Source organism: Rhodnius prolixus, unplaced genomic scaffold (genome assembly GCF_049639745.1).
Source record: "Rhodnius prolixus isolate KJV_2025 unplaced genomic scaffold, Rpr scaffold_3, whole genome shotgun sequence".
NCBI classification, from domain to species: Eukaryota; Metazoa; Arthropoda; class Insecta; order Hemiptera; family Reduviidae; genus Rhodnius; species Rhodnius prolixus.
The window spans coordinates 20,509,624-20,533,581 of NW_027411603.1; the positions used below are offsets into that span (position 1 = coordinate 20,509,624).

The window sequence follows — 23,958 nt, forward strand, 5'->3', positions numbered from 1 at the left end:
TTTCTTTAATGTCTTCTTATGTATGCGTGTATAATATATTTATAATATTTATTCCATAAATTATTACATACATATATGTTATGTTATTATTAAATTTTACTTAAATTATATTTTATTATAACTGGGTGATTGCCCGTATTGTAAATAAATAAATAAATAAAATATCCCTCCAAATAGTAAACTGTTTGTTTGTTGGACTTTTGACTTATATAAATGTAAACACTTATTAATCTTCTTTCAAACAAAAATGTTTGTTTACTTCTGTAACATTTTGCTACTTGGAAATAATTCAGTCTTTATTAAGATGTCAAAGCGTGATTTTCGCATAATTTTGTTTTACGAGTTCAAACTCGGCCGGATCGGAGCCCAAACGGCCAGAAATATCAACGAATGCTGAAGCAATTTAATTGCTTTTTCTCTGTCATCAAAACTGCTATGTTGGAAGTGAGAGGAAAAACATCTATCCATAGAAAATGAGAGAATTATGATCACAAACGATTCTTGACATTTGGCCCTGTAACTGTCGACTTCTAGCTGTCCTCTGGGAGCGGGCAGTAAAGTAATGGTCATAAAACGTGGAATTTTGTAAGTGGAAAGTTCTAACAAACTAATAGAATGAATTATCTAAATAAAATCACGGGTAGGAAAAATATCAGTCCAATAGAAGGGCGAATGTCCACTATTTGTCAATATTTGAGATTCTGATATTTTCTTTACAATCCCTAAAGGGTTTCATTTGATCTAGGATATAAGGTATGTTAAATCTTACTATTAAGTTGGTCTTGGAATTATTCTAGACTAGCCTATCGGTTAATCATTTATCAGTTAAATTTCCAGCCCACTAACGAGACAAAGATTATGTAAGAGTTTATTTTATCAGAGAGAATAATGTGCATTTGGCAATACATTAGGTAGGAAAGGTAAACCAATAGAATGCCACTGACATGAAAACCAAATTTATCACAATCAATCTCACAAATAGTACACCAACAATTACTTTTACACACATGCACAAACTCAGTAATTATTCACTTTTCAAATACGTTACGATTGATTAAGAGCCATTCGCTAACGACTTATAATATGATAATATGCTAAGTGTACTATTAATGCAAACTCAATTAGGGTAGATTAAGTATTTAATATAAATAAAAACTTTATTCTACACATTTTTTTACATTCAAATTCATTCGTTTTTATCAAGTATCTTTGTTCACTCTTTTGCGAAGCCAGTAAGCCATATCTTTCTTGTTTCTTTCAAGCCAATTCATATTTATTTCTGCTATGCTTAAGACGGCATTGTTAACGGGAGCAGACTTTAAAAGACCACTCTTCACATTCAAAATCGTTCGTAACTGGAAATAAATGCATTTTGTGATTAAACAAATAAGAAAACAATAAATATCATAAATATAAAAATAATACTCGAATCAGTGAATAAACTCTGATACAATTAACAATTTAAACATAACCCACAGAATTAATTGCCAAAAAAATGTTGAAAAGAAAATTATAAAATAAAGTTACGTTCTGGATCTTTGATAGTAATTTGATTCTTCTATTAAAACATGTTTCAAAGGACTCAAGTAGCGATATTTCATTTTCAATCAGCATATTATTGGTGATACTTGTTTTTCCTTCAGAAAGACATCATGCGAAAATAGGCTTTTAAGTAAAATGTTTAGAGAACTCGTATTTTCTCATGTATCATTAGTGACTAATTCAACAGTTTGAAATGGAAAGTAACAAGTACATACATTGTTTTTAGAGGAAATTAATCTTAATAAACCAAACAATGAGTCTTTGTTGATTTATAAAAATCGGCTAAAGATCAGAAATTAAGACAAGACGGATAAAAGCAACAATACTGTAGTTTCAATCAATAGATCAGGACATTTGAAATGCGTTCCGCGCATAATAATGTTTCAATTAAATTTTAGAATAGAAATGATAGTTAAGAACTAATCTGAAATTTTGTTTTTAGAGTAATTGAAACATAGAAAATGGAGCATTACTTTTACACTCCAATGGCAAAACTGTAGTGAAGCATGTGACAGAGAAAGAAGTCACATGATAAGAAGGGCAGTAACAATAGGAAAATTTGACCACTCCAGAAATGGGAGTTGTTAACTTGTGATTTAATTGATGGATTTGTCAGTTTTGTTAATGCTATTGAGATACAAACTGATTCGTGAGCTACAAACAATCCATTTTTAGAATTATCGAATATGTAGTGCAGTTTCTAAGCGCTTCGTATGAAAATTATACAAATAAATACTAATTTACCCTTTTGAAATTATTAATTTATAACTATATCTGAATTTAAGATAGTCATTAAAACTGTCCATAGGACAGTTGTATAAGAGTTAATCATAAAAAAACTGCACGAAAAAGCGAAACATTGAAAAACATCCAACTTGGAAAATTTTTCTCTCTCTTTTTATAAAATATCAAATTCCAAAATTTTCTTTAAAATATAGGGTACACCCTCTTTTTTATGTAAAGTATTATTGTAAACAAACACATTTAATACAAATGTACATGTGTATGTAGAATAAGTTATGAAAAGAAAAAAAAAATCGAGGATGCAGCGGTAAAAGTAGTCATTTACTATTGGTAAAACTTATCCTTACGCAATTGTGCAACAAATCTTTAGAAAATCGTATGCTATAATTTGACTTCAGGACTCTTGTGAAGAAGTGAAATGAATACGCTGCTAAGCGTAGCTGGTAAGCCATAATAACAAGTTTAACATTTTAAAAATAATATTTTCTTCAAAGTACACTCGTCTTTAAAATGCTAAAGGAACTTTTATGAAAAAAAAAATCTTTTCAAACTATTAAGCATCGATCATTTTTGTTGAGTTGTTTAAGACCTACTGCATTAATAGTACTTGAAGGTTGATTTGTGTAAAAAGTTTTATGCATAAAAAATAAAATAAATAAATAAAAGTAATTTACTGTAATTTCATTGTAAATAGCAGTATTAAATGAAAACGAAAAATACATTTCAAAAATATTGAAGTTAACTTTGGACTGTTGCTGGTGTCTTCTGTTTTTTATTTTATTTATTTATTTGGCAATATCTTCAAACTAATCTTCAAATGATGGTAGAATGTTTTCATTATAAATATAGATTAATTGATTGGCAACAAGTAGAAGAGCTTCTTGGAAATCTTTATTAATCTTATAAAGTGATGATCTAACTACATCCGCACCAACTGTTTTGTTCAAAATGCATGTAATCTGTGGTACTATATTATCTGACGAAATTTCTCCATTTTTCAATAAAATTTTATTAATGTGGGCCAGTTCTTCAAGATCACTTTGTGTCATATTATTCCACATTAATTCAGCCAATTCAGAAGCCATTTTTACATAATAATTATTTTTATAAGGTGGAGATTTCAATTTGTAAGCAGGTATAACTGCTAACTCATGGTGTACCTCGCTCCAAAACTCTTGGCATTTATCCATTGACTGTCTTATAGCTTCAGCAGCTTCTTTACATGCTAATTCTTCTTCATCCGGGATAACGGTTTCACCACCGCCTGCCCATTCCATACTTTACATCAAGATAATAAAAGGATTCTGCAAAATTTATACAATTTTTTTTTTTTTAAACTTTTAAGAAATTATAACTTGTTTGAAATTAAATTAGAAATTTGAAATTAAAAAAGCTATAGGATTTAGAAAAGGCGTATTAAGATTCAACGAGAATTTTAATTAGGTCCAATAGATTGTAATATTTCTTAGATTGTAATAGAAATTTAAAGTGTCTGATTGCTAAGCTATAAGCTAAAAGTTGCGTAACCCTTCACTACATAAATATAAATATAATTATTTAATATTTTTCATTAAAAAATACGAAATTTCCAAATTATTAAGACCGAAATGAAATTATGCATTGATTATACTCGATAAAGATCTCATATTCTTAAAATTGATGGTGGTGATCCTCACAATAATAGGTAACTGGTACTAAGACGGAAATAAAATTATATTACATTGATTATATTCTATTTTTTAAATACCTCTATTTAATTTAGAGGAACAGGATATAAGGAGCAGCACTTTCGAGAAAAGCGTAAGGATACCGCCCTTTCAAACACTTCAAAAAATATTTTAAAGTTGGAGGAAAAATGATTTCATTTTCAAGAAAAAAAACAACGTTCAAGAAGTATCATTTCAATAGAGAATTTTTTTTAAAAAGATCCAGGGTGGAACTGAAAGTTGTTTATAAAAAAAAACAAAAAACTTGATAAAATAAATAAATAATTTAATATAAATATATAGAATAAATTAATAATAACAGTTGAATATTAAATAAAAATAACACACGAAGAAAACACTGCAACTGCGAAACAGAGGTACCACAGGCAAGCTGCTCGATAATGGTAATTTCTATTCAGCTTCGAACAGCGAATTTTTTTTTTTATAATTTCAATTGTCTCCAAAACCATAAATTATAAATATTCTACTTAATTACAACTATTTTTACGAAGTTAATTTGATAATTTTATTACTATGAAATGAGTATCAAGAAGAAAAATAGATTCACACATGACAAAGTTTTTGATAAGTCATTTTTCAAGTAATAATTTTGTTATTTCCCTATAAATTCTGTTCAAGGCAGAACTGAACAATACTCTGATATGATGCTTTAAAGCGGAGCCAAACATTACGGATCTACCGGAAACCAACTAAAATCTATTTTCAAGAAAAACGTCCAATAAAAGAATTAAATATTAAATTTTATATCAGTTATATTAACCGGTTTTCACTTAAATCCACTTGCTCATACTATAATCGTCCTGTAGGAGACAGTAATTTGTTGAAAATTATAGCTATATTGCTCGATTTCTCGCTAACTTTAATTAAGAAATACATACTTATCTAAGTATTATGTTAGGTGCCAGTTTTGTAATAAAAAATTGTAACTGTCTTCGAGAAAAATTCCAAAAAATGAAAATTAAATCTGGAAATCGAATTCCCATTTAGTTGATTTTCTATAAATTATAAATGTGGCACTGTCGTTAATTTTTGAATAACTAATTTGATTAAAATTGCAATTTGGATGAACAGTGACAGTAAACTAGCAATGGCTTAGAACGAAAGCAAAAGAATTTGATTTGAAGTTCTCAAAATGTGTGAATTGTTTCCGCAAATTTCAACATTAATGATTTGTGAACAACTTACTTTAAATTTTAATTGAATGTGAAAGTGCAAATGAGTTACAAAAATTTGTTTATGAATTTTATTCACTAATCAGATGAAAATTATTACATATGTTCCTTTCAATAATTTTAGGTGAAAAGTGGTAATCTATTTTTTTCCAGTCATAACTATAGTACTATTACTTAGACTAATGACTTAGATTAGTATTAGATTAATAATGAATGCATCTTGGGCAAAAAAATTCTTACCTGTTGCATTTGTTCTTCACTGTTAACAGCCAATGCCAGATTCTCAATTGTTTTTTGCCATTTTGCACTTTTTCTATACAATTAAAAGTTTTTTGTTAAAAATTTTACTTGATTGATACTAAAAAAATAATTGACTACTTCAAAAAGAAAACTAACATTTTTGGTGGCTTCACTTTTTTAGTTGCTAAAGCTTTTAATAATATATCAGGATTATTTTTCGAAACTGCTTTGAGGATTGATGCAGAACTTTTCTCCTTTGAAAATGTTTTATTATTTTCAGTCATCGCCATAGAAAGATATCTAAAATATTTTAAAAAAAGATATCTAAAATGTTTTAGAAATCAAATAAAAAATTATCTGCGGTTAAATCACAAATGCAGTCCATTAAAAAAGAATATGTTTCTGGATAAACCTTTTAAAAAAAATATAAAAACCTCCCTTTACTTATCCATTTTTTTTTTAATTTAACAAAACATTGTTTATACTATGCTAAACACTGCAGCGCACAAATAGAGGAATAACCCATTTGGAAGGGGACATCGAATAACAGCAACCAATACATTTTTTTTATTTTGAAAAATTATGAAAGATTCTCTGGTAGAAACTAACAATTTCACATAAGATCTTGGAAATGAACAGGATAATAGGTCCGTCAAAGTCAAGATCGGGTATGCAATATAACTCCTTTTATCATTTTCAAAATTAAAATAAAGTGCGTTGCATTAGGTTTTATTCAAGTAAATTACTTTTTCAATATGTTCTATCTTAATAAATTTCCATTAGCGACTAAATTTTGTCACAAATGTCAATAAGTTCAGTGTGCTTATTTTTGGAGTATTTATCTTCAACTCAATTATTATTTTTGACTGAAGACAGTCTATCTCTATCTGAACGAGGAAAAATGTGAGAAATTTGAGAAAAACAACCTACGACAAATAGGACAACAAATTGGCTATCTAACTGCTGTTAGTACTACTACTCAATAAGCACTAATTTTAAAAATTTACCTTTCTAATAATTTGTCATCTTCTGTACAGGAGAGAGCATTTAGAAGTTCTTTTTTATGTTTGTTATCCTCAGACGCTTTGTACCTTTCCAAAACAGTGTTCCAAGTGAATTCATTCCCTTTTTTAATGCCCAGACAGTAAACTGAATTCCTAATATCCTCTTTAATACTAAAAGAAAAAAGAGACGGAATAAAGGACAGAAATAATTTATGTAGATATAATACATATTTAGAATCATAAGTATGCAGTTGTACACATAAAGGGTTCGCTCTTTAGAGCATATAGTCATTTTTAAACATGTAAAAGTTTTTGTTAATTGGTTTGTTGCGGGGATAATTGTGTGCCCATTTCAAATTTCAATACCCACTTTTATACAAGCATAAGTTTTATTTGGGCTAGATGCTAGTTATATTTTCACAAGCTATATGGCGCCATATGAATACTGTTTCTAACATTTCAGACATTTAAATTAATAACTCACTCATAACTAGGATTTTTCAACCATTTGTTGAACATTTCTAAAGCCATATCTGTACACTGAGGTACATCATATTTGCAGGATACAGCTACCATTTCTTTTCTATGAGGTGAATCGTCTTTAGTCTTCTTCATTCCTTCTGTCAATACTTCTCTTAATAAAACCTACATTAACATACATTCAACTATATTATAACAAATTTGTAACAGTAAGTAATAATTTTATATTTTAAATAAAGTGTGGTTTAATTATAATTCATTATTATGTAAATTAAAGAAAAAAAAAATCTAACCACAAATAACTCCTCAATTTCTGTATTTCTTAAAAGAGTTGCCATCTTTGGTGTTGAAGCTAGGAATGAAAACCAAGGAAATGGAGAAGTTTCCGTCTTAAAATACAATATTACCTCCAAAGACACTGAAATTGGCTGATGACTAATGGCTGTAATTTCTAAAATGTCGCTTACAACCTGTATTCTATCTGATACTGAAAGCTCACTTAGTTGGCTTAAAAGTCGGCCAGTATTTTTCCTGTCGTATGCGACTCTGTAATATCCTGAAAATTCATTTTTGAATATTGTACATGTACAGAATATGACAATATACAGTGCACATATGCATATAAAGTATATATGTATATAATATATAAAAATATGTATGCTGGTTGGATTTCTTTACAGACAATACTGGATATCACCAGTCAGTAAGCTGTAAGAAGCTTTGAGGGAAAGCATCTGGATTCGAAACTGGGATCTCTAATCCCTTTCCTGCGTAACTTTATTATTATTATCATTATTTTATTTTTTTTTGCCATACTCGACTCCCTTTTATATCCATATGTCCCCTTCAGTGAGATAATCTAATTTAATGTAAGTTACCATTCCTTTTAGTGAAAAATATTTATATTCGTACTTACCTGTACCATGAACATTGACCAAAAGCCATTCCTGAGGACTAGCAGGATCCTTCATTGTAAAATTAAGAGTATCTGGTCCTAGCCAAAATTTAGGGCTAATTGAAGGTTCTGGATCCCCTTCATAAGTAAAGGAAACTGGAATCCACCATCTTGGTTCTGTTGATCTTGCTTCATTTTCCATTTTCAAACTTAAAATAGACTTCTAAAAAGGATTTCAAAGCAAACAAAAATATTTTCTTAAAATAAAAAAAATTATGAGTGATACTGCCATAAGTATATTCTGTTCTTTAATGTGCGATTGACACCCTAGGGAACAATGTATACACAAATGATGCCTGAAAGATTTGATGGTACTCGCCAAAATCTTTTCCTTAATTTATAAATCATTTATTTGAATATAATTTTTTTTTGTTTAACGAATAATGACTAAAGTAATTTAGTTAAATTGGTAAGTGGAAGGCTCAGCATGCTGTTCAAAATTCAATCAATAGAAAATTCAGAAATGTGCATGAAGTTGGAGACTTCAAATTAAATCATGTTAATTTTCTATTTCTTATGATTGACAATTGATTTTTGATTGATTGACAATAGTTTTTTAATGTCTGGCATATAATTTGAAAGTTATAAAATTGGTAGGTCTTACATTTATGTAAATGTAATACTAAAATGGAATTATAATTGCACACACTCTTTTATGATCAATCCTTGCTTTTGCGGATCCTTGACTTCTCTAAGTCACATCTTTCTAAATAATAAAAATATTTATTTTGAAGCAACCTCCGAACTCTGCCTTCGGCACTCGGAAATACCGAGAAAAAAAATGCCATCTCTGTGCTATTACAACTTGTTACGGAAACATTGCTGAATCGAACAGCAGAAGAGGCTCGCGGTAAAAAGAAATTCTATTAAAGCAGTAAATTTACAAAGATAAAAGTATGAACAAAAGCTAACCTGTGATACTGTGAATTCTCCTTTTTCGTAGTCTCTTTCAACAAAAAGCACTGGATACCCTGGCAATGTAATCCACGGTTCCATTAGTGTTTCTAATTCAAGGTTATCTGGTAATGTATTTTGGGCACGTGCAGCCTCTTGCAAGCTAGACCATAAAACAGAATGTGATGCATAACCATTTAGGCTGGATTGTAGATAAGATCGTATTCCATCTTTAAGAGCTTCTTCTCCTAATGAGGCGTTTAACATGTAAATTATGCTATGACCTAAACAAAATAATTTTTTATCTTATAACATTTCTGTTTTAAAAAATTACTAATAAGTACCTAACCTAAATTATTCAAGTATTAAAGAAGAAAGAAAATTGGCCATTTTTAATGATAGTAAGAGTGAGAAAAAAATTAACGTTAAAACGAGTACACGGTGTTCATAAAGCAGTAATCTCACTCACACCCAACTAAGCAGCAAAACTCTTCATTTTCAAAAATACGTCTATGAAGTAAATATTCATTTCATTAGAGTATTTGCAGTGTTAAAAAAGAGACTGGAAATAAAATCACAATTGAGGCTAGGAAAAAAGTCACAATTAATTGTGTTAATAGGTCACAGGAAATATTCATTATCAAAAAAAAAGTTTTGTAAATAATTGTCTTCTATCGCCCTTCACTTATTGCTTTCAAAAAAATAAATAAAATAAAAATAAATTCCTAAATGCCAATTGTCTTAGCAAGATCCAATATTTGTATAAAGCAGTTAAAAATACCAGAGCCGTGTCAGTGCAAATCGTGAATTAAGAAAAAAAAAAAAGAAAAAAGATCATTACTTACATTCGAACATTAAACTTAAAATGCGAAGAGTAACTCCCACAAACACATTGCGAATGGCTAAGTGGAAAATATATAACGCAAAATAGAGGTTCAAAAAGATACAGTCATAATGCAAAGGGTGTCTCAATCTTCTACTCTTATGACCCAAGTATTTTTCTTGCTTATCACTTTCATATGAATTTATACAAACATACTAGAAAACCACTACTTTTTCATCCACAAAGAAATATGCTTACTAAAGCAAATTATAACCAAATTTTAACAATTAATTTTTTCGCTTTTATGTAAATATACCTTTGTGATAAGTTATTTCGTCAAAGACATCTTTAAATGTATTGACATCATTTAATTTCAATGGATGGGTGGTAGGTAAAGAATCTCTCCCCATAGCAGTTTTTTTCACAATAGCCCATGATTGGCTATCATAATTCCATGCTGGATATACCTATAAAAAACAAACTTCAATTCAAATTATAGAAATTTTCAGATCACTGAATATAAAATCAATTAGTTTTATTATCTTTAAATTAAATTAAATTACTGCAATACATAATATTCGCTGATGACATTAAAAACAAAAAGTACTTTTTTAGAAACCAACAGGTTTTGTCATGAGTAAAAGAATACAAAATAATTCATTACCATCTCTTTACCTTGAAATATTAAGGCTAAAAAAAAAGAAGAAAAAATAATCTCCAAGAGGATGAATACATATGTACAAATAGTAGCAAAGGTGGTGCATAGATTAAAAGAGGTAAAAATGAAATTAACGGGGCACCAAGAAAATATGTAGAACATTAACTGAGCTTATGCTACTTTCTCAATATGCAAACGCAACCTAAATACGAGCGAGAATAAAGTTATTATAAAGTTAATTAAAACGAAAATTTGTAGTTAATCTACAGTTTTAGTAAAATTTGTAGAAAGTACCAAAAATTAGAGCATTGAAGCTAAAAATTACTTCACTTAGCCAAATATCGTCCAAATATTCAGATGTTACTAAACCATCAAACCATATTTATGACTATTCATGTGTTACAGAAATATATTTTAGCAAATTTGCAGAATGGTAGAATAGGGTCGCATTTAAAAGGCAATAGTTACAGTCTGGTTTTATACTTTAATAAATGAGTTCTTAAACCTAGTTTAGAAATGTAAAGATTCGAAATTTGAAGTTGCACAATTATCACTTGTATTAATAAATTTGTTCATATGTCTACTTTTAACAGAATGATAGAAATTAGAGAATAAGGCTTCAATTATTATCCATGAAAATTAGTTTTTTTTCTGTTATATAACAACGAATAAATAATAAACTATAAAATAACTTGCTCAGTTTATGTCTATAATACCAAGCTACACCATTCTAAATGACTTTATTTTCTGTTGTTTTTATTCTAGACTGTTAAAAACTAGAATATATTTTTTTTTCTTTGACAATGTCCAAAATTCGATAATTCATTTTTTTATAACAGATATTTGATATTTTTAATATTTTGATGATACGTCAAAATGTACAACTGCTTGTTTATTTCAAAACTGAAATAATTTTTGTTAGACAAGTAATTGAAATGTAATTTATTTGTTAATCTTACAAATTCAGCATTTATTTTTCAACAATTTCTTTTTATGAACGAATGCACATGAATGATGAAACTATTGAAATGATAAAAAGTAAATCTTTTCCTGAACTGAATAATTGAACTGAATAATTCCTGAATAATTTACAAAAACCTTCCAGTTACAATTATCTAATTAATTAATGAGGTAAAGTTCTATTTTTATAGGTTTGGACTCTCTCTCTCAAAAAAAAAAAAAAAAAGTTTGTATTATTGTTTGATATTGATACAAACAATATCAATTGTAATATATTGGTTTTTAAACCAAACTGATCCAATGAAGTTACGACCTCGAATTAATTGCGTTTTTATTTATTTAGATAAGTAGATTCTTAGTGAAATATCATTTTTGTAAATTAAAAATGACGTTTATAACTAGAACAACGTAGCCTTCAAAAGGATATGGTGAGTAGCATAAATTTTAAAATCAAACGTAATTATACTCAAAATTACCAATTGTAAATCTAACATTTAGAATTGCCTTAAAAATTTGCAAATAGTGAATAGTAAATGCTCCCCTGTTGTAGAATAAGTATAAAGATTCAATGAAAAGTTAAAAACAAAAAAATGATTAGAACTGACCAAATTCCATATCACCAAGCTGTTAAATCAATGCTAGCATGCCATAAACAGAATAAACACATAACCCTAGCTGTGGACAGTGCCGCATAATAACTCGAAATTCCTTCACTTAGCCAAATATCGTCCCACCATTCAGGTGTTACTAAGTTACCAAACCATATGTGCGCCAATTCATGTGCTATAACGTTGCAGCTAGTTAGAACTACTTGTTTATTTCTTCTGTACTTAGGATCGAACAGTAACAACCTCTCCCTGAAAACCAGAAAAATATTTTGAATTATTATTATTTTTTAATATTTAATATTAAAGGAGTTTTAGTAATGGAATGTTATGCATTGCTTTAGAGAGCTAATCTAAGGCAAATTAAAATATAATAAACATAATAATTAATAACAAATAATAAGCACTGAGTCCAGTTAGTCTAAAGTTTTTAATTAATGCAAGTAGAATAACGAGAAGTTAGCAGAAAATACAAACTTTTCATGAAGTTTCGCAAATCTAATAAGACCTCATAAAAGAAGTTTTTATTTTCTGAAAAAATAGAACTCCTGCTCAAGTTTCTAAATTCATTTATATAGCGTGTAACATTAATTGAACATTTAGTTTTATTTTTATCACTACATCAATGAAATAAAGTTAATCTTATTTGCCTATGTTGCTTATAAGTTACATAAGAACATTTACTTACTCAAAAGTGATAATTCCCCAGTTTTCTAAGCCACCTGCTACAAAATCTCTAATGGCCACAAAATCTTGTTTAGGCATAGGATCCTCAATGGAAGTATAATCTTCTAGAAAAGCCAGATGTCTCGAACCCATTCTTAATGGAAAATCAGCTCGTTCATTGATATCAGATCTACTCCATACTCTAAATGTTTTCCCATTTACAGGATATTTGCTGACTGTATATACGTATTCACTTACTAAAAAGCTCAGAAGAAAAGTAGCAATTGGAGGGGTAGTTTCAAATGTATCTAAAACCCATCCTTCTTCCTCGTCACTAGAATAAAACGATTAAAAATATAAATATAGATAGAGAAGTTTTTAATACTACTAATAATTAAGTATGGCCAAAGTGTAATAAATAAACTACGTGTATGTTTACTTTCTCTTATTATCTACTAAGTAAGAGAAGGTATAGTTTTCTTGCAGATTTTCGAATTTGAATTTTCACAGCAAATATTCTTTTTGAGGCCCTCTGATACCCTAATTGTGGTTTTAATTAATTGGTCTACGAGAATGGCAGTGTGATTGTAAGAGAGTGAGCCTCAGAACTAATTAATTTGTTATTTAGATATGTGCCCTTGTGAGAACTGGGGTAATAAGCTTTTAAACAAAATCAGATTATTGGAAGTGCCACTTTACTGAATCGAATTTTGAGTTTTTTTTTTTTATTTCCTCAAAAAAGTCTCTTTTAAAACTAAAGTCTCTTTTAAAATTGTTTTTAAAGTCGCTTTTTATAAACTTTGTATACGTATAGATAGGCAACTTTTATTTAAAAACATTTCAAAAAAAATGCATTTCAAATCAATTCTGAGAAAAAAGTGTTGTCTAAATTAAAGTGTAAAGTATGGTCTAATTATATTTCTAGGAAGAATATAGGAATCTAATATATAATTAACACAGCAAATTTTAAGAAAAAAGGTTAAAGCAAACTTCAAAACTTCAATGCTAAGCTGAAATATAGTTTCAAATTGAAAAACAATTCAGAAAAGTCAATAAATAATCAAAAGATTGTAGAGGCAGCGATTTTAAATGTTACGTAATTTCGGAAAGGTTACATAAATTTTCTCGAACAATTTTTGGTACCCGCTGATGACCATATTCGCCACTTGTATTAAAAGTAGTTCTATAAAGTAAGGAAGAAGATAAAAAATAATTTGGTAAGGGGGAATATAATAGCCCAAATATCTAATAGTTCTCTGGGACTTCTTCTTAGATAAAGCTTAGAAAATATGGAAATCCACCAAGTTCCAGCACAAATTAGATATCTCATTGTAGTCTACCCAAGTATGTACTACATTCAGACCCCACCTTCCAGTTACGCAGAACCAGTAAAGCCGGGTAATCTTGACCTACATATCTTCATGGCGCTACAACCCTTGATTTGTCCTGGTCTACTCAATGAGTCTGTCACAACTAGGTGTATCCGCTCTCCAATAGCGAACACTAGATTTCTCGCGTAGTTTGAAAAATCTTCCAACCATATGATTCTGAATCTACCAACCTTTCTGGTTGCGCCTAGTTTAACTCTCAGAGTCCTTCTTCGTCTCAATTCTAACTATCTTTCGAATTCAAGGAGATTTTTTTTTTCATCTATCTTCAGAATAGTCTCGGTTTAAGAAGTGTATGTAAAGACTATCTAGCGGTACTTCTGATTTTAATCTAAGCTCTAATCAAGGAAAATGTTTCCCCCCTTTTACTAAACAGGTACTACTGAGATGGAAACACGAATCCTAGAGATGACTTACTCTCGGATCAATTAATGTTGCCAATAATTGGAATTAGTTGAGGCCATACCACAACAATCGTATAGGTTCTTAGCAGTGAATCAAGAAATCGAATATGAAATTATTGGGCTATTTTTCAAATAAGCAATAAACTTAATCTAGTCCTCTATCTACCTAACAATTATTATTATTGCAAATATTATTTTCAATTAAGAGAAGCCAATGTCGGCATTCCTTAGAGCACTTCTCATACGGATATCAATCTGCGTTCTAGATCAAAGATGCAGAAAGCTCCAGTAAAACGAAAGGCAGTGTTATTTCCTAGTCTTCGAATTCATGACCATCCCAAGCCGGACTATTGTTTTTATACTGAACTACCCCGCTCCCTTAAATAAAATCAACTTAATATTCTGTATTTTGTCAAATTTATAATTGCAGAAAATAAGTAACTTAATAGAAGCGAATAATTGAATTGATACTGATAAATATTCACTCGGAATTTGAAAGCACATTAAACTATAGTATTTAACACTTTACAATTTATAAATAAATTTGTATGTATATTCGTACAGTTTTAGGAAGTTTAAATAAATGGGGAAGGAAGAGAGAGAGAGAGATTTACTCACTATGATTGTGAAGATTTAAGTGGCATGTTGGATATAGCTGTAGTCTTATTTTCATGAGCTATTGATATTGTAAATTTTGCTTTGAATCCGGGTTCATCCCAACATGGAAATGCCGTTCTAGCATGAGTTGGTTCAAAACTTGCTGACGCCAGTAACCTAAGAAAACAGATAAATTGATTGCATCATAATTATTATAATTTCAAAACTCATTCACTAAAGCTGACTACAAAATGTATAAACTTCATAACCTCTCTGCCTAATAAAAAATAAAGTAAAATCAGTTATAAATTAACAAAAAATGGAGACTTGGTTTCTGTAATTAGATTCCCAGTGATATTTCAATAGATTTTAAAAATTTGTTATCAAATTAACAGCAGATCTGTAAATGCTATATCTTTTGAAACATCTTAAGCTCCTTGAACTATCCTATAAACCGCAAATTTTTTACAATGTGAATTGATTTTCACATATTTTAAGTATACAAAAATAGAAAATACCTACCGATGTTTGTTTTCCCTAAAAAGCAAATAATTACTGGCGATTAAGAAAAGAAATTAGTATAAACAACTGTAATGAGCTTTGAATCTATATTGTAGGTCATAATAATCTATTAGCTATCGAATAAGCAGTCAACAATTGAAAACAAGTGAACGCCAAGGGGAAAAAGAAGAAAAAAACTGAATAGGAGCTGCGGACTTGAACTAATCTTTTCATAAATAAAACTATTTACGATTCCTGGTCATGTTCAGCACTTTAGTTATTAGATTTTTTTGGTTAATTCAGATTATTAATTCTTCGAGTTCCAATTTTATAATAAATTTCAGAGCAAATAAATAGAGCTCAACAAAGAATAGTAAGTAAGGCAAAGAAGGTAAGTAAGTAAGTAAGGTTTGGTGGAAAATTGTTCATGAGGAGCCTTTATTAAGTTGGATCTAATGACTAAAAACATATATTACTAGTAAAGAAAGTCCTGTGCCGACTTTGAATGTAACTTTCATTATGAATACTTAATTAGATGATGAGTACTTAATACTTATACCTAATGGTTCGGGAAAGATTTTAAAATCTAATCAAACTCCTTTTGTATAATTTGCTACTTAGGCTTAATCCGGCAATAGTACTTTGTTTACGAGTTTGAGCTTTGTAATATTCTTATTATAAATTTGTGTTGTTACTTACGCGCTCAGAAAAATTTATTTTTAAACTACGAATTCAATTTGTGAATAATGCACTAACGATACTTCATTTAGTGGATCTAATCAAGTTTGAAATGAAATTAAGTTCAGTAATGTTTTATTGATTATTCAATTGATGTAGGTTATTTAGGAAAGCCAAGTTGTTTGAAATGAAATTAAGTTCATCATGCTTTATTGAATATTCACATGATGTAGGTTATTTGGGAAAGCCAATGAAGCAAAAAAGCAAAAACTTGTACCGTGTGAATACACAAGTAATACAGAATGTACCGTTGGAAGTTAGCCTGACTTAGTTAAACTTGTTCCTCATAGCACTGACCTTACGACCTACATCAAGGACTGGACATTAAAAGTGTGTCATTATTTTATATTTTACGAAGAATATATATTTTTAATCACAAGATATTTAAATGAGTTTCTTATTTATTTTTAAATATTTGATTTAAACATTTCTTATTAGAAGCTAATGATTTACTGCAAATAATAAATATTTTATTCGATTATATTCTTGCTTCTTTCATAAATCTTTGTAATTGCTCTAAGCATAATACTTTTTTTCTGAACTCATTTCAAAAACGCCCATCACTGAGTCAGTATAATTGTATAATTGTAACCATGAGCATACTTAATAGTTAAGAATGTACCTACTACCATTGGTAAACAAATTTTCGTTACAAACATTTTTAATCATAGATAGTTAGAGTATTATTCTTTCTTCATGAATTAGTTATCAAAAGATCGATAGGAATCCGGATCAAGCATATTTCTCAATCTATGCAAAACATTTCTAATCTGTTTACAAATTACTGAACTTTATTAGTAACTTTTCAAGTTGATTTTATACAAAAATTTGAGCTAGATTTTAGTAGTTACATAAACAAGAATTAAAAAGAAAAAAGACCTACTTGGTAGAATTACCATCCTTATATGGTTTACAGTATATTCCTGTTGGGCGTCTTTTATTCATTGTACCATTAAAAGCTAAGTGCACCAAGTAGAATGAATCTTCTTCTAATTCTTCTCCGCCCAAATCGAGACGAATTACATCTTTTGATTCTTTAATGCCTCGAATAAGGGTTACATTTGATAAATGACTAGAATCTTTTTCAGAATCCCGTACTAAATTCTCCACTTCAGATATCTATTTGAAAAAAATATAATTTTAGTTGAAATATATGCTTACTCTAAACAGATCATTGCCAGATAAAAAGCCCATCATATTGCTTAAAGAATATAATCAGGTATTCTTAAGAGGAATCATCCCTGACAGCGGGTTCAATCAAAGCATGAAAATATAGCCCGATTATTTAGGGATCAAATTGGCTTTAATAATACTACTTAATACTTTAACAACAGAGGTGTTTGAAGATCAACACTTCCAATCGTTCTGATAATACATATTGACCAAAATTGGCGAAACGTCGTAATAAAGGTTAAGCTGAAGAAGCAAGATAGATCGGTCGGTGTTATAGTCGCCAGAGCTCAGAGCATTTTAAGAACTAACGCCAAAAAATATGGCAGCACCCTAAGATTGCTGGGTTAATCATAAGATAGTGTCAAGTGGATATTGAGCACCTTAAGGTTATTTTAACACATAGGCGGTCCCAAAACCACTACATGGTTCACTTAATAAGCAGAACTCTCACACAGTCTGTTCCTATTATTTTTTTAAAAAAAATATGGAAATGTGCCGCAATGACAATTACTAAAAACAATTAAGCTTTTTGCTTGGAGAAACACTCTAGTTACTAGTTTCGGAAAGGAAACATAATATTAATAATATCAAGAATGACTTTTATTGCTTAATAAAACTTAAATCAGACTGTTCTTTAGCCTGGTGTTTAATATTCTTTTCAGCTTAAATAGCAATAAAAAACCATCATACTTACTTCATTATTGTCAGTTTCTAAATTTTCATCTTCTACCTTTCTTACGGTAATGCTAGATTCATCTATGTCTAAGAATTTGGATGCATGCAACCAAATTGAATCTGTACTGTTCGTCACTTTTACAGTTGTTAGTACCTGGAAGTATTAAATATAGTTAAACAATTTTCCGTAATTGAAAATAATTATTTCTAAAATCTTCCCAAAAATTTTTTGTATATTCCTTGCATATGGTTTAATCGTTGAAATTAAATTTTTATAAAGTTCACCACCACCATTGAATGTGAAAAAATATTTTTTGCAAAAGTCGATAAGCGAGTGATAAGCAAGTCTTTTTCTGTGAGCTCCTGCATGACGCGTGCCGCTTTTTATTTCACAGCTTCAACGGACCGAAATCGTGTCCCTTTTATTGCAGATTTGACTTTGGGGAACAGATAAAAGTCACATGGGGCCAGGTCAGGCGAATAAGGTGGATGGCCTAAAACTGGGATGTTGTACTTGGCTAGAAAACGTCTTGATAGACAATGCGGGTCGTTTTTTCCTCTTTCACGGAGTTGGGCAAGCACATCACGGTAGTAATGTTGATTACTTATAATCGATATTTTCATCCGTTTTGGACGAGGAAGGGCGACCTGGGTGGTCATCATCTCCGACGTCTTCTCGGCCATATTGGAAACGCTTGAACCACTCAAAAACTTGCGCACGTGATAAACATTCATCGCCATAAACTTTTTTTAATAAAAGATAAGTTTCAGTAGCGGTTTTACCAAGTTTCATGTGAAATTTCACGACAATTCGTTGCTCTACTACATGTGTAGTATCATGTTTTCGGCAAAACGAAACTAACACCTCTTACACAAACGACGGTTCCGGTCAGACAGATTTCGTGAGACGCTGCAACCGAAAGAGAAGGCTTTGCGCTGCACAGCTGTCGGTCGTTAGGATTTGGCGCATGCATAGTTCCTCTGTAGCATCCATCATCAGTCTCGTTATTTAATAGCCACACCTCGTAAATTATATGATTAAACATTTTTACTAATGTAAAATATTTTTTCAAATATTATCATAAACGGAAGTATGTTAGGAATTCTCTATTTCTATTTTTTGTTTCAATAAACTCCGGATTAAAATCATCCATTAAAATGTTAAGATTATTGCAATTGGTAATAATATTACTATTTAAAATTATAATGTTGTTAAGAATAGTGTATTTTACAGTGTCTGATGATATTTCAGTATGGGAATCGTGACGCAAGAATGTTTTCACATTTTAAGTTTTGCGTAAATGTAGAATAGAGACAACTACAATTTAGAAAATATATAGAGATTAATGAAGAAAAATGTATAAAATAGAAATCTGCAACTTCTTATGTTAAAGTTGTTTGAATGTGGGTTAGATTTTTTTAAGACATTGAAATAGGCTACTCTCTAATAAAATTCGTACCTCTAGAGGAGAGACTATTTGCAAAACTCCCCTTTTTATATCTGCAAGTCTATAAAACATTCTTTCTATCGCATCACTTAAGTCAGTCCGTGGAAAAAGAATAGACAATTTGCTACACAATGAGGAGTTATCTAAAAGTTATTTACCGTGAGATATAAACACAAAATAATATTCATCACTATCTCCCGCTCAATGGTGTCCACGATAAAGAAAATAACAACGTAGTTACTAAAATACAAAACCTCTTTATTTCGCCAAAAATCCTTTATTTCCTTTATCCAGTGTGAACTTGTAATTTTTTCTTTATTAAAATTCTTCCAACTTAGAATTACCATTAAATATTGACTTCAATATTTTCACAACTTAATGGACTTTTGACGGATAAATGACATTCCAAAATAACTAGATACAAATTTTCTTAAACGGAAGAGTTGCAATGAAAAGCAATATCTTTATTGTTAAGATATTTACGCGTTTCCGAACCAGCAATTTGATTCAAACACGGAATTTTAACAAAAATATTCAGTTCATACTAATATAAAATAGATATCAAAAAATAAATAAATAAATAAATTAAATAAAACAATCAATTTAGAAGAAAGGTTAGCTGAAAGCTATTCCTGTTTAAGATTTGAACATAACTTTTATAATTGGATAAGATAGTTCATAATATGGGTTTGAATATCCATTAATTTGATATACATAATAATTGCACATTGTACGTATACTTGGAAACAATTCTATCAACCTCATTAACATTCTGGCCACCTTACGATTTGGTTCTAGCGCACATAAGACGCCTATATTCTAAACTAATGTACATATAACTGTACACATGCAATTCTTGCCGCAAATTATTTATCAAATTTGGAATTGAATCATTTTTTTTTTAGCATATGAATTCGTTCTAAATACCATTAAATTTAAATTAAAGCGGTTAAATAAATACCGTTACATTAATTTAAAACAGAAAATCTGCTATGAATTCTTACCAACATTCTTTTACTACTCTCATGGTTTTTAATTATCATTCACCAAAATTGGAACTTTTAAGCCATATGTAATTCTCACCAACTTTATATGTATGTATATGTTATGTAGTTTATGAAACGACTAAAATATAACCTTAAATATAAATATTTTCTGATTTACTTGAATTCATTCACGTACAACAGTGTAATTCCATTCCAGAGTATTCCTCTATTCATAAACCTAGCGGTGCATTGTATTGATTTAAAACTAATAAATTTTAATTACCTAATTTTATAGCATTTTTCAAAATTATTTTTATAAAAAAGTTCGTACATTTCTTTAAAAAAAAAAGTTTTTAAACTGGAATTGCGATCTAATACTCTTCTCATTGCATAAACCACCATTGCTAGCCCAGTACAGTAAATAAGATTTGCAAAACACACTGCAGCATGAGGTAGTAAAATTCCCTAGGGTGTCTCTTAGATAGCTGTTCTACTAACCTATTTGCATTTTTCTATTTTTTTAATATTTAGTAACACGCGAAGTTTTAAAAAAGTGGATTCATTGTTTAAAAGAAATAATCCAGTTTAAAGAACTTCTGCTTTGTGGATTATGCCCTAAACCCACGTGTAGGTTCTTCATTAAAATACATTTTTTGAAGTTCCTGCTCTTCTTTAATGTCAATAATTACAATGTACAAAAAAGTAAAAGAAGACTAGCTCAATGTACCCCATTTTTCCTAGAATGGGCTAAAAATAATTTAAAATTGTTATGTAAATTAAATTGGCATAAAAATGCATTTAATTTGCGAATACTGGGTTCAAAGAAAACATTTGAGTCTGAAATCACCTCATATTGGTTTGTTTGAAACCGACAATTGTCGCCTGTGAGCGAACTAACTCATTCTAACAACTCTTAGAGAAAGACTTGTTGAATGCCAAAGATGGTTTCTACCTTGTGGTCTCAACCCATCATCCAAATTCCGATTATATTATATACGTATAATAAATATAATATCAATTCATAAATATTTATTACATTTTTTTATTGGTATTAAGATAACGATATTTATATTAAAAAATAAATAAATAAATAAAAAATCTGTGCCTCAAAAGAAAGACTTTACTTCTTATAAATTTCTAATTCATCTATCCATTTTAATTATTACGTTTTTAAATTTGTAACCTATGAAATACAACTTCTTTTTAATAAATAAAAATGGATTTGCAAATTTCAATAATATTTTTTGAATTCTTATTAACAATTTTTTGTTTTGTTTTGTACTCAGAATGTTTAGGTGACTTTTTTCACTAAAACATTACACACGGACACTCTCGAACTTTAATTTCAATAATTAAATTTGAATGTGATAAAATTAAGAGTGGAAGATCATAACAATGTAAATTGATAAAATAATATTGATGCATGGTAATATATACATACATTTCCAGAGAAAATGCATTCTGGTTGATGAATAACTAATTTTAGTCGGTAATGAACGGGTACTACAGATCGCGGCAGACGGAATGCTACGATTATGCTGTACCCAAGAACATAAGAAATAAAAACTGCCTTTACCACTGTTCTGTACATGACTCACAGTTCACTGCAGTCAGCACTCTCTTATAACTGTTTACATCTAGGTTGATTCCCCCTTCCTCTGACTTCTTTCCACCTTACTGAAGAAACTGTTATGTAGTAAATGCATTTCTGTTTTATTTGTACATTTTTAATTTTTTTAAAAATTATCTAATCCATTTATTTTGTAAAATTTATAAAATATAATTAAAATTTTAAAATATATGTACTAAAATTATGCGGAAATTCGGGAATAAATGGAAAAAATGGAGTTCATACAAAAAATTGTTGTTACTCTTGTTCTACTAACATTACTAAGCTCTCGATTAATCACCTCATTATTTTCTGTCATTAATTGTATCGAATAAAACTTGTCTATGAATGATTCCCTTCAACTTTGATAAAAATATTCTTTATATATAACTAAAGTATATTTAAATACAAATGTTAAAATCTATTACTCAAAATACTCAAGACTTTGCTAATATTTGCGCCATGAAATCTTTACATTGCTCTTTAGACATTATCAACACCTGCGGAGATCCGGATTCGAATCCAGCTGCTGACCCTTAGATTTCCTCTTCCTAGAAGCTTCTTCCTGCTCACTATCTGGTGATGGAAAGTGTTGTTTGTAATGCGAGAGAACACTGTTGAATAAAGCTCCAGGGGCCAATAATTTCAGATTGACGCGCCTTGTTCTTTGAACGGTAAAAAAGAGTTTTCTGTGCTATCTAGCGGCTAAAACATTAACTACACATCTTTTATAGTTCTTATAAATACCGCTAGATAGCGAAAGCATTCTTCTTTCTTATAGTGTAGTTCATTTAATTTTTTAATTTTTTTTAATTAGTGATATATAGCATAATTTTGTACATAATTATGGTATATTGTTCAAGATAATTAATTTTAGTTAAATAGCAAGAATAATTGAAATGATGCTGAAATTTTCGCTTTAAATGAATCTTATGATTGCTTTTATTTGCTTTGTTTAGACGCATTGCTTCAGTGACAATAAAATAAAAAAAGTATTAATAATATCAAAAGAGATCCCGATTAAGTCAAGAACTCCTATAATGAAGTTCATAAACATTTGTATTTAGTGAAGTCGTATCGTTTGTTTTCCAAGCATTCAAGATGGTAAAATCCAAAGGGGAAAAAAAGGATTATTGCCAACTTTAGTCAAATTTTTTATTTAATTTTTGCGAAGTAATTATAATAGAATTGTAATTTATTTACATTGTCACCATTAAAGGCAGGAGTAGGAGTGTCTTCTGCGAGACTGTTTATGTGCTCAGCAGATATTGAAGACGCAATAACGTAATAAAGCCTACTTGTCTCTAAGTTCAAAGTTTGTACAACAGTTTGTCTATTTTCAAGTATCCATAAAGCTTTTAAATAAAATATTGTTTTCTTATTTTAATAGTAAAGTATATTTGAAATTCATCTGATTTTCCTTATTTTTATCACATCCTCAAAGGTCCTAATTTTATATTTTTCGCCCAATAATTGAAAATCTTTACACGTTTAATCAGGAGTAGCTTTTTTAAGGTAAAATGCAATATTATAATACAAAATACAATATAATGCCAACTGTGTGTTCGTTTTAAAATTATCACTGGATATTTCTTAAGTTAGAAAGTCGGTCTTGAGGTATTTTAGGTTTTATCCGCCACACTTCTACTTTCATCTCTAGACGGTGGTGTTGTCAAACCACTTGTACTATGTCGGTTCTCTAGATATATAAGTATTGACACGTCTAAGTCTTTTACTGTGGATACTTTCAACTCCTTAAGGATTTGTTCAAACCGTATGAACCACGGTGCTATGAGGACAACACTAAGCACTTGATTTTAGAAATCTTCAGCTTATTCGGTGCAGGTCTTAGTGTAGATGTGTATGTCTGGAGCATTAAGATTTCCTAGGTGTCTGTTAGTTAATTGGAAAATAGAGCTGTCTGAGAGTTTGATAGCTTGTTTTAATTTCAGCATAATTTTAGAAGTTC

At 29.5% G+C, this 23,958-nt stretch overlaps 1 protein-coding gene and 1 long non-coding RNA gene across 4 annotated transcripts; one reads left to right on the top strand and one right to left on the bottom strand.

Annotated features, from left to right (window-relative positions):
- Nucleotides 1-298: 298 nt before the first annotated feature.
- LOC141452178 (uncharacterized) lies at nucleotides 299-3,220 on the top strand. Its single transcript, XR_012457262.1, has 2 exons — nucleotides 299-585; nucleotides 1,985-3,220. It is a non-coding gene; the product is annotated as an uncharacterized lncRNA (long non-coding RNA).
- Nucleotides 1,137-22,000, bottom strand: LOC141452167 (aminopeptidase N-like). 3 transcript variants are annotated; one of them, XR_012457261.1, is made up of 16 exons: nucleotides 21,822-22,000; nucleotides 17,966-18,100; nucleotides 16,982-17,217; nucleotides 14,881-15,036; nucleotides 12,493-12,804; nucleotides 11,870-12,056; nucleotides 9,898-10,048; nucleotides 8,777-9,042; nucleotides 7,826-8,027; nucleotides 7,203-7,465; nucleotides 6,914-7,074; nucleotides 6,433-6,600; nucleotides 5,582-5,725; nucleotides 5,426-5,498; nucleotides 3,007-3,590; nucleotides 1,137-1,355 (listed from the first exon to the last, which is right to left on the bottom strand). XR_012457261.1 is itself a non-coding variant. In XM_074124070.1 (15 exons), the coding sequence occupies exons 1-15, from the start codon at nucleotides 21,969-21,971 to the stop codon at nucleotides 1,200-1,202; spliced, it is 2,760 nt and encodes a 919-aa protein (XP_073980171.1). In that variant the 5' UTR covers nucleotides 21,972-21,999; the 3' UTR covers nucleotides 1,137-1,199. The 3 variants fall into 3 exon arrangements, 1 of the variants encoding a protein (XP_073980171.1); XR_012457260.1 differs by having other exon boundaries at nucleotides 2,961-3,590; XM_074124070.1 differs by lacking the exon at nucleotides 3,007-3,590 and having other exon boundaries at nucleotides 21,822-21,999.
- Nucleotides 22,001-23,958: the final 1,958 nt, after the last annotated feature.